This window comes from Ranitomeya imitator, chromosome 3, assembly GCF_032444005.1.
Source record: "Ranitomeya imitator isolate aRanImi1 chromosome 3, aRanImi1.pri, whole genome shotgun sequence".
NCBI classification, from domain to species: domain Eukaryota; kingdom Metazoa; phylum Chordata; class Amphibia; order Anura; family Dendrobatidae; genus Ranitomeya; species Ranitomeya imitator.
Genome location: NC_091284.1, coordinates 134,060,444 through 134,076,740, shown reverse-complemented (window position 1 = coordinate 134,076,740; position 16,297 = coordinate 134,060,444). Strand labels below are relative to the sequence as shown.

Sequence of the window (16,297 nt, the reverse complement as noted above, 5' to 3'; positions counted from 1 at the left end):
AATTGCCGGCTTTTCTCTCAAACACCGCTGCGTATTTCTCGCAAATCACACTGCTGGTCAGTGTGTAATCCGTATTTTTCTGCCTACCATAGACTTTCATTGGCTTTTTATTTATTTATTTATTTTTTTTGCGCAATACGGTGACAAACGCAGCATGCTGCGATTTTCTACGGCCGTAGAAAGCCGTATAATATGGATCAGTAAAATATGGCAGATAGGAGCTGGGGCATAGAAAATAATTGGGCCGTATGTAATGCGTGTTTTACAGACGTATTTTATGCGCTGATACGTCCGTAAAACTCGCTCGTGTGACGCCGGCCTCAGTAGGAACGCCCAGGAGGGGGAAAGCTAGTGTTATCCTGTGGGGCTGTGATGTGGTAAGAGACAAGCAGCACTCCAGTACCTGGCAGGAAACTTGCAAAGAGGATGATGCTTATTACCCAGGTCCGTCATGTGGCGATACCACCGGTGAGTGGGAGGGCTATGGAGGAAGGCTGCTACTCCATGTTTTGTATTAGTCTCGCCTTTCTCCTCCTGCCAATGACTTACAAATTGCTCCTCTGTGACCTGCTCGCCAACCTGAGATTTTGCGCAGGCGCTGTCATTACCAGGGGGCGACACATGCACAGATCGATAGTGCAGCTCTCACAAAGATTTTACTGTGCATTCTCTGCTTCCAGGAAAGACGCCGCCTGCGCGAGAACTTGGGCTGGGGAGCAGGTCCCAGAGAAGAGTGACCTTTACGTACCAATGGAGTCAAGACAGAAAAAAGTCAAAACCGCACCCTTTTTTTCTCTCTGCAAATAAAGGTCTCAGCGGACACAGGGGCGCACGTCCAGAACCAGGGAGCCCATCCCAGACAACGTACCAAAAGAAAAAAGACAGCGCCACAATGGGTGGTGAAAAAATAAAAACGTACATTTATTCTGCCTTCTGTAGCGACGTTTCGGTCAACAGACCTTTATCAAGCACCGATAAAGGTCTGTTGACCGAAACGTCGCTACAGAAAGCAGAATAAATGTAAGTTTTTATTTTTTCACCATCCATTGTGGCGCTGTCTTTTTTCTTTGAAGTCTGTGTACGTACCAATGATCTGTAGAGTATGTGCACACTTGAAGTATTTGTAGCAGATATTTCTGCACCATAATGGAGATTTCTCAAATCTCATAGACACGTTGCTTATTTTTCCTTGTAGATATGAAACCGTTTCAAATCTTCCGCGTGTCAATTCTTTCAGCGTTTTTCACTTGTTTAAATCAATATACGGTAATGCAAAAAAAAGGGTAAAATATGCAGCATGATCGCGGCCAATGATTGGGAAAGAGTTGTTACAAATTCTTGCATGGCCGATTACTGGCTCTTCTAAGGGGCTTAACTATCAGCAAAAAACGTTCAGCATAAGAGGCTTTTTTTTTTTATTATAACAAATTGGTCTTTTGGGTAAATAAGTGTCTAATAATGGCCGGTGGCAATAATGAGACGGAGACTAGTTGTTCTCTCCAGTCTCTATAGATGCAGTAGAAGGCCATAAAGGCAGTGATAAAGGACAGGTCACCTAGTGCGCTGTTATGTTACACATACTTCTGTATATCTTATAGTTGTGATTTATGCGTTTATTATAGAATTTTAGCTTTTTTATTTTTTTTTTGTCTTTTATGCTCAAACATTCATTGTTACAGACATTTAGTAAATTCAGAACCTTTTGCGGTCTGAGGTTACAGAGCTTGTCTTCAGTGTGATCTTAGTGTAACTTGTAGCTTTAAGCCATATAATTGTGTTATAACTTGGTCATGCCGCTTATGCTACATAAACAGACATTCTTTTTAATTTTCGGCTGCGTGTGTTTATTTGTTACCATGTTTGGTTGGCTGATGATATGAAATGTAATGTATTCCTTGTTAGTTCCTCCTGATGGAAAGCAGCCAAGGTGTTTAGATAGAACAATGCTGGCATGAACTTCTCATTCGCTGCTGCTATAAATGTTGCTAGTTCATTGCTGACATTCTTGTCTGAATCTCTCTTCCCACACTTGTTTGGGTATGATGTATGCTAGAATCTCAAACGTTCTCAAAGGTGCCCTGAAGTGTTCTGGCGAACTGCTCAATAGCACATGTTGTAATAAGTTTTCAAAATGAGTGTCCAAGACTCTTACATTGATGGCCTGTCCTTAGGATAAATCATCAGTATCTTATTGTGGCGGTGCGACACCCGGCAGCACTACCAATCAACTTTTCCCGGTGCCGACTGCGACCGGATGTGATCAGTTTTGGAGCGGCACCGCAGAGCTCCGTCAACTGTGTAGTGGCTGCGGGCGGTGTAAGAAAACCGCTTAAACTCGCACTCGCCCCTTGGACAGGGAAAGCTCCTCTGCAATCCCGTATGGTGTCCCTGGCATCAAAATTTGGTGATCACGTGATCGGTGCAGCCCTAATAATTTGTCTAAACCGGAAGAAAGTGTTCAGACAGACTGCACATGGCATCCTCTGATGGATGGTGAAGATAAAAGCACTCGTATTGCCAACAGTAGAGGATGGCCTTCTCTGAGTTTTCACATGTGACCTTTAGACCTTTTCTATTAAATGGTTGTTGTTGTTTCAAGAAACTGTAGGTTTACAGTGTCTTATTAGAGAAATATACTTTCTCCACTGTGCCTTCTTAATTCCCTCAAATTCCCTGCCTCCTAAGCTCATCCACTATGAAAAACAGCTAAAATCCCTCTTGGGCAAGACAGACTGCCAGCTCACTGGTGGATCAGACTAAAGATGTATGGAGAAGGTGCGAGGTGTAGAATGAGCGGTGCTTAGTGAGAAGTACGATGCTCCGCTGCTTTCTCATAAGTGTTTTATCACACTACAGAGATGGATTCACAGCTATACTGCTCGATACGGCTGTATAATTGTATATTGATTTCCGTGCTGCTGCTTTTTTACATTTGCTACATAAATACAAGAGGGTAAGAATCCTTCATGTCTCGGTGTGCTGCCTATGCAAAATATCACACAGCTCGTCAAAGGGGTGAAAAATATTGTTATTCCTTATATATCCATGTAGCCAAAATGCAAATATTAAAATGCAGGAAACAGGAGTGTCTGCCTCCCGTTTATGATTCTACCCTGTTGAGACCATGGGTCTATGCACCCAAATGGCGCAAAGTCCTGACAAAAACCACAGGTCTGGTCACGTAAACTATCAGCAGCTCAGGTCCTGTTCGTTCGGGTGATGACTTGGGTAGAGGGAATGGAATATCCTACCATAATATGGGTACAAAAATGAGTATATATAAATATCTGTCCTAGGACCCAGGAAGTAATATGGAACAGCCTGTAATTAGTGTCATTTTTGTGAATGTCATAAACTGGCAATAGGCATTCTAGATAAATCCGGATTGATGTAGTGATGAGAATATGTACCCGGACTTGTTTGCAGGTCCCATACATTCAGCAGATGGATACTATTCGCTGCCAAATTCTGTGTCCAGTTACATGTGAGGCCTCCTGACTTCTGGCAGATGTGGGCACAGACGCCTCCTGCTGGGCGGAGGGAGTACAGAAGATAGCTGTGTATGCTACTCCTGAGATGGCTGCAGGAACATCTATATACATAATTGTCTAAGGGGTACTTCCGTCTGTCTGTCTGTCCTTCTGTCACGGTTAGAATCGGGCCACCATCTAGTAGTTATATACTCACCTTCTGTCGGCCCCCGGATCCAGCCCAGGCGTTTACCGATGCTCCTCGCGACGATCCGGTCCCAAGAGTGCATTGCTGTCTCGCGAGATGACGTAGCGGTCTCAGGAGACCGCTACGTCAACATCTCGCGAGACCGCAATGCATGGACCAGACCGTCGCAAGGAGCGGGAAAGGCGCCGGAAGGAGAGTATATAATGATTTTTTTAAAATATTTTTAACATTAGATCTTTTTACTATTGATGCTGCATAGGCAGCATCAATAGTAAAAACTTGGTCACACAGGGTTAATAGCAGCGTTAACGGACTGCGTTACACCGCGGAATAAAGCGGTCCGTTAACGCTGCCATTAACCCTGTGTGAGCGCTGACTGGAGGGGAGTATGGAACGGGCACTGACAGCAGGGGAGTAGTGAGCCGCCATTTTGCGGCCGCACTGTGCTCGTCGCTGATTGGTCACGGTCAAAACGGCCATGACCAATCAGCGACTTGCGATTTCCGTAACAGACAGAAAGACGGAAGTGACCCTTAGACAATTATATAGTAGGTTTCCTAGTTACAAGACTAGCCCTTGTACCTTGTATCGCCTGGGCCTTTTTAAAAAAAAAAAAAAAAAAATCACACATCTGCTTGAAAAGCTACAGGCAAAACATACAGGCGGGATGGCTCAATATCTGGGCCGCAGGGAAATCTGATATTTACCACTAGATGGTGGCCCGATTCTAGCGCATTGGGTATTCTATTATATGTATGTTGTTTATTTATGAAGTTTTCAGAATAATGCAGTTTATACACAAGATTCGGCCGGCCGCGACCAGTTAGCGAAGTGTGGTTCAAATTCCGCGCCAATTCGCAGGCGGAGTGCGCCTGTCGCTGATTGGTCGCGGCCGGGCGTGACCAATCAGTGAAGCCAGGGCCTGCTCCAGGTTTTTGAGGGCCCGGGCGAAAGAGTCTCAGTGGGCCCCCCTCTTTAACACATACCACGATTCATGATGCTCAGATACAGCAGAGAAATATAGCACAGCCAAGTAGCGTATAATACAGCCCACGTAGTATATTGCCCAGCCACATAGTATATAACACAGCCCACGCAGTATAGAGCACAGCGATGTACACTGTGTTCCAAATTATTATGCAAATTATATTTTTCTCGGATTTTCCTAAATGGTCGGTGCAAATGACAGTCAGTCTAATAAGTCATCACCCGTTGGATTATACATCGAATTTTATTGAACAAACCTCCCAATGATAACAGTATAATCTCCAAAATGAATAAAAACACAAAATGCACTGTTCCAAATTATTAGGCACAGTAGAATTTCTATACATTTGATATTTTTTAAATAACTGAAAATGCTCATTTGTGGAATTTGCATTCACTGAACAAAAAACCTATTTAACTCCAAAACCTACTAACAGGCCAAGTTACATGTTAACATAGGACCCTTCTTTGATATCACCTTCACAATTCTTGCACCCATTGAACTTGTGAGTTTTTGTAGAGTTTCTGCTTGTATTTCTTTGCATGAAGTCAGAATCGCCTCCCAGAGCTGCTGTTTTGATGTGAACTGCCTCCCACCCTCATAGATCTTTTGCTTGATGATACTCCAAAGGTTCTCTATAGGGTTGAGGTCAGGGGAAGATGGTGGCCACACCATGAGTTTATCTCCTTTTATGCCCATAGCAGCCAAAGACTCAGAGGTATTCTTTGCAGCATGAGATGGGGCATTGTCATGCACGAAGATGATTTTGGTCCTGAAGGCACGTTTCTGCTTTTTAGACCATGGAGGAAAGTTGTCAGTCAGAAACTCTAAATACTTTGCAGAAGTCATTTTCACACCTTCAGGAACCTTTAAGCATCCTACCAGCTGTTTCCCAATGATTCTGGCCCAAAATGTGACTCCTCCACCTCCTTGCTGACGTCACAGCCTTGTTGGGACATGGTGGCCATCCACCAACCATCCACTACTCCATCCATCTGGACCATCCAGGGTTGCTTGACACTCATCAGTAAACAAGACTATTTGGAAATTAGTGTTCATGTATGTCTGGGCCCACTTTAACCATTTCTGCTTGTGAACACTGTTTAAGGGTGTCTGAATATTAGGTTTATGCACCACAGCAAGCCTTTGAAGGATCCTACACCTTGAGGTTCGAGGGACTGCAGAGGCACCAGCAGCTTCAAATAACTGTTTGCTGCTTTGTAATGGTATTTTGGCAGATGCTCTCTTAATCCCATGAATTTGTCTGGCAGAAACCTTCCTCATTATGCCTTTATCTGCATGAACTCTGTCTGTGTTCTGTTTCAGTCACAAATCTCTTCACAGTATGATGACCACTCTTAAGATTTCGTGGAATATCTAATGTTTTCATACCTTGTCCAAGGCATTGCACTATTTAATGCTTTTCAGCAGCAGAGAGATCCTTTTTAGTTCCCATATTACTTGAAACCTGTGGTCTGCTTAATAATGTGGAACATAATTTTTAAGTAGTTTTCCTATAATTAGAATCACCTGGAAAACTAATCACATGTGTTTAAGGTCGGTTTCACACGTCAGTGGCTCCAGTACGTGAGGTGACCGTTTCCTCACGTACCGGAGACACTGACTCACGTAGACACATTAAAATCAATGTGTCTCTGCACATGTCAGCGTGTTTTCACGGACCGTGTGTCCGTTTGAAAAACATGGAGACATGTCAGTGTTTGTGGGAGTGCACGTATCACACGGACCCATTAAAGTCAATGGGTCCGTGTAAACACGTACCGCACACGGATGCTGTTCGTGTGCCGCCTGGGTACTACATACACCGTGCAGGAGAAAGCGCTAGAGTTAAGCGCTGTCCCCTGCTTTGGGTGCTGAATCCAGGATTCATTCCTTCTTCCCAGCAGCGTTGTGTGTGTTTAAAATAAAGTTCCCGGTCAACTCCCGCCTCCCTCACCCTGTGCGCCTGCCCGCTGGCATTAAAATACTTACCCAGCTCCCTCTCAGCATCGCTGCTTGTCCTGTATGAGCGGTCACATGGTGCTGCACATTACAGTGATGAATATGCGGCTCCACCTCCCATAGGGCACTGATGTGAGCACACGGACACGGATAACTCCGGTACCGATTTTTCCGGTACCGGAATTATCTGGACTTGTGGGACAGGCCTAAGATTGATTTCAGTGAGCCATTGAGCCCTGAGACACAATCCAATCCATGAGTTTATTTGAAAAACAAAACCATTAAATCTTTGACACTTATATCCAAGTTGCATAATAATTTGGAACACAGTGTAGTACTCGTATATTGCCCAGTCACGTAATATATAGCACAACCCACATAGTATATAGCACAGAGATGTAGTATGTAACACAGCCCATGCAGTATATAGCAATGTGGGCACCATATCCCTGTTAAAAAAGGATTAAAATAAAAAAGTTATATACTCACCTTCCATCGGCTAACCCGGATAAAGCCCAAGCGTTTACCGATGCTCCTTGCAACGCTCCAGTCCCAAGAGTGCATTGCGGTCTTGCGAGACCACACGTCATCATCTCGCGAGACCGCAATGCATGGACCCGAGCGTCGCGAGGAGCGGGAAAGGCCTGGGCTGTATCCGGGGGCCGACAAAAGGTGAGTATATAATGATTTTGTATTTTTTTTTTAATTATTTTTAACATTAGATCTTTTTACTATTGATGCTGCATAGGCAGCATCAATAGTAAAAAGTTGGTCACACAGGGTTAGTAGCAGCGTTAACGGAGTGCGTTACACTGCGGCATAACGCCGTCCGTTAACGCTGCCATTAACACCGTGTGAGTGCTGACTGGAGGGGATTATGGAACGGGTACTGACGGCAGGGGAGTAGGGAGCGGCCATTTCACGGACGGACTGTGCCCGTCGCTGATTTGTCGTGGCCAAAAGGCCACGACAATCGGCGACTTCGGATTTTCGTGACAGACAGACAGAAAGACGGAAGTGACTCTTAGACAATTATATAGTAGATGCTTACTAATTACCATGATTTACTTACTACTGTCTTATATTCTGTCCCTGTACAGATTTTTATACTGCTGTAGTATTGGTATTGAAAGGTTTACAGAAGGTATAGGCTATGTACTGTACACTGTGCTGCAGCTCATTGGATCTTATTTTATTGTTTTTTATACCTATTGTGCTAGTTGAGGATATTATTTTAGTCTCATAATTTTTGTGAGGTTTCTTGGCTGTTTACAACTTTTGCAGATTATTAATAATAACTTCTCTGAAAATTCCCTATTAAACAAAGTAGTCCCCTTTACAAAAGAAGCTAATTATATTTTCACCTCCTGTATCGGCGCCATTCTAGCAATGTTGGCATCGGGTGTCCCAGGGCTTGCGTGACTTTGATATGCTACATGAGCCCCGCAGCTAATTGGCGGCCACTATTTTGGCTGCAGTGCTCTCACTTCTGCGTGTCCGAGGTTCATCCAAAGGAAGTGAGAGCGCAGCGGCCTAATAGCAGCCTCTGATTGGCAGCAGGGCTCGCATGAGTCTGTTTTAGCACCGACATCCCTGAAATCGGCCCGGTGAGGAAGATGAGTATCTATTATTTTTATTTTACAAATGGGACTTTAAACAGGGATTTTTCAGATAGGCGACAACCCTGTAAGTTCATGACTCCAATGTTGTTGAGTTTCCTGTGGATCCAACCCGAAGTGACAAGACTGACCAGTGTGAGTCTACCATAGATCCACTTTAGTCTTTGAGCCTAGGTTTATATATTAAAACAGGTTTTACCCCTTCAACTTAATATAATGCTGTAGATAAGCCCCGATGTAACCTGAAAGATAAGAAAAACAAGTTAGATTATACTCACCCAGGGGCGGTCCCGGTGCTGTCTGATGGGCGTCACGGTCCGGGTCTGACACCTCCCATCTTCATACAATGACGTCCTATTCCTGGCTTCCTATCGTGGCTCCTGCGCAGATATACTTTATCTGCCCTGTTGAGGTCAGAGCAACGTACTGCAGTGCGCAGGAGCTGGGAAAGGTCAGAGAGGCCCGGCACCTGCTCACTGCAGTACTCAACAGGGCAGATAAAATATGCCTGCATTGGTGCTGCGGCAGGAAGAAAATAAGATGACGTCATCGCATGAAGATGGGAGGCCCCAGACCGCCCCTGAGTATAATCTAAGTTGTTTTGTTTTTCTTTCAGATTACATCGGTGGCTTATCCACAGCATTACAGAATACTGTAGAGCCCCTGATGGCGCTGGCCGCAGCTTATATACAAAAAAGTAGGTGTCCGATTCCCTTTAATTGAATACTACCTGTAAAATGACAGCAATCTAAAAACGGTGATAACATTTAGGTATTCTGCGTGTGGGGGGTTTACTTTCAGAAACGTTTAATTGCTCTCATCTTACTATTTCTAGCTGATGGAAGTGCCATTATCAAAGAGCTGCAACCCTTGTTTCAAAGACATGAAATGACAGAGACTGTTCACAGCTGGGAAGACCATGGCTACCTGGCCACATACACGGCAAAGGACGGGAGGTAAGAGGGCATACATGTAATAGAATATCATTGCCGAACGTAACTGTGTGTTCTCCAAAGCTTGAAGACTGAGTGCAGATTGTGACCCACCTGGCAGTGTTAGTATTGATCAAATGCCATCCCTTTCTTAAAGGGAAGGTACCATCAAAAAAAATTTTTTTCCAGCAATTGAAAAAATGTAAAGAATTAATGTTTACATTTTCTTAAAAAATATTATTTGTTTACTAGATGGTGGCCCGATTCTAACGCATCGGGTATTCTAGAATATGCATGTTCACATAGTATATTGCACAGCCCACGTAGTATATTGCACAGCCCACGTAGTATATTGCACAGCCCACGTAGTATATTGCCCAGCCCACGTAGTATATTGTCCAGCCACGTAGTATATTGCCCAGACACGTAGTATATTGCCCAGCTACATATGTAACAGGTTAAAAAATAAAAAAAAGAAACAAATACTCACCCTCCGAAGACCCCTTGAAGTCCTGGCGCGGCAGCTTCCGGTCCCAGGGTTGGTATGAGCGCAGGACCTGTGATGACCGTGACGTCATGGAAGGTCTTTCGCGCATAGCATTTTTGGAACCGGATCCTGCCGCTTGAACTGCCGAGGACAGCACGCACGTCGGAGGGTAAGAATAACGTGTTTTTTTTTTAATTATTATTTTTAACATTAGATCGCAGCATCAATAGTAAAAAGTTGGTCACACAGGGTTAATAGCTGCGTAACCGGAGTGCATTACACTGCACTCCAGTAACGCTGGCATTAACCCTGTGTGAGGGCTGACTGGAGGGGAGTATGGAACGGGCACTGACTGCGGGGAGGAAAGAGCGGCCATATTGCCGCCTGACTGTGGCCGTCGCTGATTGGTCGTGGCAAATCAGCGACTTGGATTCCATGACAGACAGAGGCCGCGACCAATGAATATCCACGACAGAAAGAAAGAAAGACAGAAGGACAGACAGAAAGACGGAAGTGACCCTTAGACAATTATATAGTAGATAATTTAGTAAAATGAAAAATAATGTTAAAAGGTTTGGCATTTCCACTTTTAAACACTAGGGGGAGCAGCTACTGAAATTTGACAAAAACCTAGTGTATAACTAGCTCACATTACAGCACTGCAGTAATTATGGGCGGAGTCTGCTGACTTGTGTGATACCACTCCTCTCCTCCCCTTCTGGGTGTTTGCTGAGGGATAAGAGAAGATGAGATTTAGGAACACCTTGAGCAGCCATTTTGTTGGTGACTGCAGGGTTATACTGACAAGTAAACAGACACAGAGGATGGCAGGCAGCAAGGATTCTGGGAGATATATGGTGGAGGGAGCAGGGTGACAGCAGCACAGAGTATTTCAGGAGAACAGTGTGCAGGTCTATGGGGGGCACCCTGTTCGGTGCTCGGAGCAGCCAGGGATTGTACATAGAGCGCTGTCTTTTATACACATAGATGGACCGTCTGCTCCACAATAATCCAGGAAACGTTTCTACTGATTGATGGCCTGTTCTGATCCAGACATTGTATGCAAAGACCCCATTCCCCTCAGATCCTGCCCTGGCGATGTGTGAAGGCGAGGTGACAGGCGCAGTACAGGGTGACGCTGGGAAGCAGACGGGGGGGAGGGGGGGAAGGAGGGGGAAATGTAGCCATATAGTAACGATAAAAATGAGAACCTTCTATTCAGCTGCCTCACCTGCTCTCCCCTGACTGCACCTAACTACGCCCTCTATTACCCCAGACCTGCGTGCAGGTGCTCAGCCGGAACCACCCTAAAATGGGTCCCCTTTCTGAAGAAAATACCGCCATATACATCACACATAATACTGTCATATAGTTCTCACATACCACCATATAGATCACACATAATGCCGCCAGTGTTCTCACATACCACCATATGTCTCACAGAATACCGCCATATACATCACGCATACATCATATAGATCACACATAATACCACCTTATACTTCTTGCATAATACCGCCATATACTTCTTGCATAATACCGCCATATACTTCTTGCATAATACTGCCATATACTTCTCACACATGCCACCATATAGATCACACATACCGCCGTATAGATCACACAATACTTGGCGGCATCATGTGTGATCTATATGGCAGTATTATGTAGTAAATATATATGGGCATCATGTGTGGTCTCTATGGGAGTATTATGTGATGAATATGTATAGCGGCATTATATGTGATCTATATGGCATTGTGCTGGTCTAGGGAGGTCACAGAGAGATGTATGGTGGAAGGAGCAGGGTGACAGGAGCGCAGAGTATTTCAGGAGAGCAGTGTACTGGTCTATGGGGGGAGTGTGCTCACACAACTGTATACTTGGCCTTTACTGACTAATAAAATGGGGGACACCCCCCAAAAAAAGACGGTGGGTCCCCTATAATTAATAATCAGCAAATGCTATGCAGACAGCTGTGGACTGACATTAATAGCCTAGGAAGGGGCCATGGATATTGTCCCACCCCGAGCTAAAAACATCAGCTCTCTTCCGCCTAATATATGCGCCTTTTCTGGCGCTTTGCCTGGCAATTCCCACTTGCCCTGTAGCGGTAGCAAGTGGGGTTCATATTTGGGGGGTTGATGTCACCTTTATATTGTCTGGTGACATCAAGCCCACAGCTTGGTAATGGAGAGGCGTCTATAAGACACCTATCCGTTACTAATCCTATACTTGTATGGTAAATAAAGACACAGCCAGAATAAAGTCCTTTATTAATCTTAATTAAACCATACTTACCGAACGCATAATCCCCGACTCCCTAGTCTCCTCCAACAAAAATAATAAACCACAATGGGGAAAGACATGCAGGGGAGAGAGGAGAGCATAGGAGAGGATTAGATACTGACTGCTAAGCTGTGTATCTAAACCTGTCCTGTGTGATACTGAGTGCTGAGCTGTGTATCTACGGTAATTCTGTCCTGTGCGATACTGTCTGCTACACAGGATTAGATACACAGGATTAGATACACAGGACAGGGGTAGCAGTGGTAGGCGGTATATAGAGGCAGGTAGCAGTGGTATATAGGGCCAGGTAGGTAGCAGTGGTAGGTGGTATATAGAGGCAGGTAGCAGTGGGGTATATAGAGGCAGGTAGCAGTGGTAGGTGGTATATAGAGGCAGGTAGTGGTATATAGGGGCAGGTATCAGTGATATATAGAGGCAGGTAGCAGTGGTATATAGGGGCAGGTAGCAGTGGTATATAGGGGCAGGTAGCAGTGGTATATAGGGGCAGGTAGCAGTGGTAGGTGGTATATAGAGGCAGGTAGTGGTATATAGGGGCAGGTATCAGTGATATATAGAGGCAGGTAGCAGTGGTATATAGGGGCAGGTAGCAGTGGTATATAGAGGCAGGTAGCAGTGGTATATAGGGGCAGGTAGCAGTGGTATATAGGGGCAGGTAGCAGTGGTAGGTGGTATATAGAGGCAGGTAGTGGTATATAGGGGCAGGTATCAGTGATATATAGAGGCAGGTAGCAGTGGTATATAGGGGCAGGTAGCAGTGGTATATAGAGGCAGGTAGCAGTGGTATATAGGGGCAGGTAGCAGTGGTATATAGGGGCAGGTAGCAGTGGTATATAGGGGCAGGTAGCAGTGGTATATAGGGGCAGGTAGCAGTGGTATATAGAGGCAGGTAGCAGTGGTATATAGAGGCAGGTAGCAGTGGTATATAGAGGCAGGTAGCAGTGGTATATAGAGGCAGGTAGCAGTGGTATATAGAGGCAGGTAGCAGTGGTATATAGAGGTAGGTGGTATGTAGGGGCAGATAGCAGTGATAGGTGGTATGTAGAGGCAGGTAGCAGTGGTAGATGCATAAGAAAAAAACAAACCCTGTACTTACCTTCCCTACTCTCCCAGGAAGTGCTGCAGTTCAGGGCAGAGCAGTGTGACGCTCTCCCTGCTGTGCTCTGAACAGGTCGGCAGTGATTGCAGCCTGTACTATAATACTAAATGCAGGCTGCAATCACAGCTCCTCGCTGCAGATACTTACCCTGGACCCTCGCTTCTCCCCGGCAGCTCCTGCCATCGCACGCACTGAGATGTGTATGTGATAGCAAAGGAAAATGAAGCCCACAGCTGTGGGCTACAACAAAATAGCCGTGATCTCCTCCCACGGCTGTGACCTAGCAGCCCAGTGGGCGTGCCCAGGTCACAGCTAAGAAGCAGGAGGAGCGGCCTCAATGTAAGGGATGCTTTCAGAGTCCAACCACAGTCTCTTATGCCCATGGCAGCCGTAAGTGAGGTGTGCAAGTGTCGTGCCCAGACACTTACGCCCACACTTACAAAAATGGCAGCCTCCAGTGGCAAAAATAAAAGGGAATAAATAAAAAACTATGTAAATAGTTAATTTAATTTTGTATTAAAAATAATTGATTATATAATCAATAATTATTAATACAAAAACTAAAATCACAGCACCTTCTTCTCTTCTTTTTAAGGGAATTTGTCAGTAGATTTTTGTTACCCTATCTAGAAGCTGCATGATTTAAGAGTAGGGAGACTAATCCCAGTGATGTCACTTGCTGCCGAGCTTCCTGCCATTTTGAGAAAACCTTGTTTTTTTTGCTGCAGATCTAGCAGTTCTCTAAACCCCAGGGTTATATAACCCCACCCACACCACTGATTGGCAGATTTCTGTGCATAGGCAGAAAGCTGGCAATTAGTGGTGGGGGTTATGTAGAGCTCATGAATATGGAGAATGACGTGGTAGCAGGTTTACTAGTCTTCTAATGATGATTTCCTGCTGAAAAAACAGATATTTTATCAAAATTACAGTAAGTAAGCAAACCAGAAGGTGACACATTGCGGTAATCAGGGTTTCTGCCCCTATATCATGCTTATCTCAGATGAGGTAGCAAAAGCCTTGTGACAGATTCCCTTGAAAGGTTTTGTCACATCAATCCGGTGTACATATAGTCTATCAGAGAATATGGTCATCATGAAGGGAATAGACTGGGCAATTACATTGCAATCATTGATGACTTCAAGGAATAATCCAAAGTTTAGAGACTTTCCTGTGTCCGCTATGACAGCCGAATACAGGAGGTCATGGGAAAAATCATAGGAAATGCATCCAACACAGTATAGATGGTCAGATAGAAGTCCAAGTCCACACCTAAATAAGGTGTATCAGTGCTCACACATGACAATTGATGCGGAGAAAGCAAGGGTGTATACATAGCCCTTGGGCAAGGTAATAGGACACATGGGCGAGCTCTGCCCCTGATCTTTATACACCATTTGCTCTCGTACCCTCTCTGATCCCCCTGACGAAGGCACGCTGCCGAAACGCACGTTGGGGCTGTGACACCATTGCATGAGCATTGGTAAGCTTATATTCTTCATTATTACCTTTATTCTGTGTTCAGTGTCCAATATGTTGCTCTTGACTTGTATCCCTAGATAGTGGTAACCTGGGCACGCCATGGTGGCTTGATTGCCCTTTAAGGAGTTGTACTTATTAATAGTGCCCCTTTGTTTTTCCACCTAGGACCTTTATAGTGACAGTAACCCACTGTGCAGTATGTGTATTGTTGTTTTTGCTATATTGCCTGCTCAGTGGTGGTGCCACTCATGCTTGTTTGGCTCATTTGTTAAACATCTTGTGGCTACCATTTTTACGTTTTGTATGTACAATTTTAACATTAATAAAGATTGATATTGTTCTATATACGCAGTTTTCCTATATGATTTCCTCTCTTTATCCTGCAGCCTGGGTGCTAGTAGGTATAGTCTCTTCTTATCTTCACCATCATTTCAGGACCTGAGCATGGATTATCTCGTATCTCCTATTACCTTGCCCCAGGGCTATGAATACACCCTTCCTATCTCCGCATGAATTGTCGTGTGTGAGCACTGATACACCTCATTTAGGTGTGGACTTGCATGTGACCGTCTATGGGTATTCTATATTTCATGAGTATTCTGTTGTATGCATTTCCCATAATTTACTGTGGTGTACTATTATAATCTCCATGTTTGGTTACATCCATGGGTATAGGGCTCGGGGGTTTCTTTGTATTGGATTTAAATGATTTTAACTGTTTGTGTATCCCCGTCCTTTTCTCGTGTTAATAAATTTTGAGTATTCTTATGTTATTATAAGTGGTGCGCATCACTATGTACCTCTTTCTACTCCCTTTTTCCCATTATACATTTGTTTTCCAGTCATTTTGTCCAATATGAACTCTTCTATAGAATGACCTTGCGGTGATGGACTGATATTCAGGCCAGCTTTCATTTAAAAAGGTTTTATTTTTACGAGACCACTCCTTTATGGACAATTAAGAGTTGATAACGGCGTATAATGTTATTATGGCTTTGCTCTAACAAGCAGTGAAATAGACATTTCTCAGTTGGTGCTGGTTTTACATCTAGAACTTTTTATTTACGTATTTGGCATTATTTGCATTTCACTTTGTAAAAAAAAAAGTGTGTCTTCTGTATCGCAGCTTTACACTTATTTTTTTCTTCTTTATTTACAACTAGATGGTGGTCTGATTCTAACGCATCGGGTATTCTAGAATATTCTGACTGACAGAACGTGTACAGTAAACGTGACCGAACTACGGCTGGATTGCGCCTGTCGCTGATTGGTCACGGGCGGCTGGCGCAATCAGTCAGCGACGCGGGATTTCCATTACAGACAAGCAGACCGAATTAGACGATTATATAGTAGACTAGATGGTGGCCCGATTCTAACGCATCGGGTATTCTAGAATATGTATGTAGTTTATTTATGAAGATTTCAGAATAATGCAATGAATACACAGGATTCGGCCGGCCGGGCGCAGCCAATTAGCGAAGCGTCGTTCAAATCCCGCGCCAATTCGCGGCCGGACTGCGTCTGTCGCTGATTGGTTGCGGCCGTCCGCAACCAATCAGTGAAGCCAGGGCCAGCTCCAGGTTTTTGAGTGCCCCGGGCAAAAGAGTTTCACAGCCCACGTAGCATATAGCACAGCCCACGCGGTATATAGCACAGCCCACGCGGTATATAGCACAGCCCACATAGTATACAGCAGTGTGGGCACCATATCTCTGTTAAAAAAAAAAGAATTAAAATAAAAAA

The 16,297-nt window shown here is 44.5% G+C and overlaps 1 protein-coding gene across 1 annotated transcript in view; it reads left to right on the top strand.

Annotated features, from left to right (window-relative positions):
- The window catches only part of SMS (spermine synthase), a 177,807-nt gene that overhangs the window by 31,023 nt on the left and 130,487 nt on the right, over positions 1-16,297 (top strand). Inside the window, exon 2 of the mRNA XM_069761472.1 lies at positions 9,083-9,203. Within this exon, the coding sequence (XP_069617573.1) occupies positions 9,083-9,203 (121 nt within the window). The remainder of the gene's footprint in view (positions 1-9,082; positions 9,204-16,297) is intronic.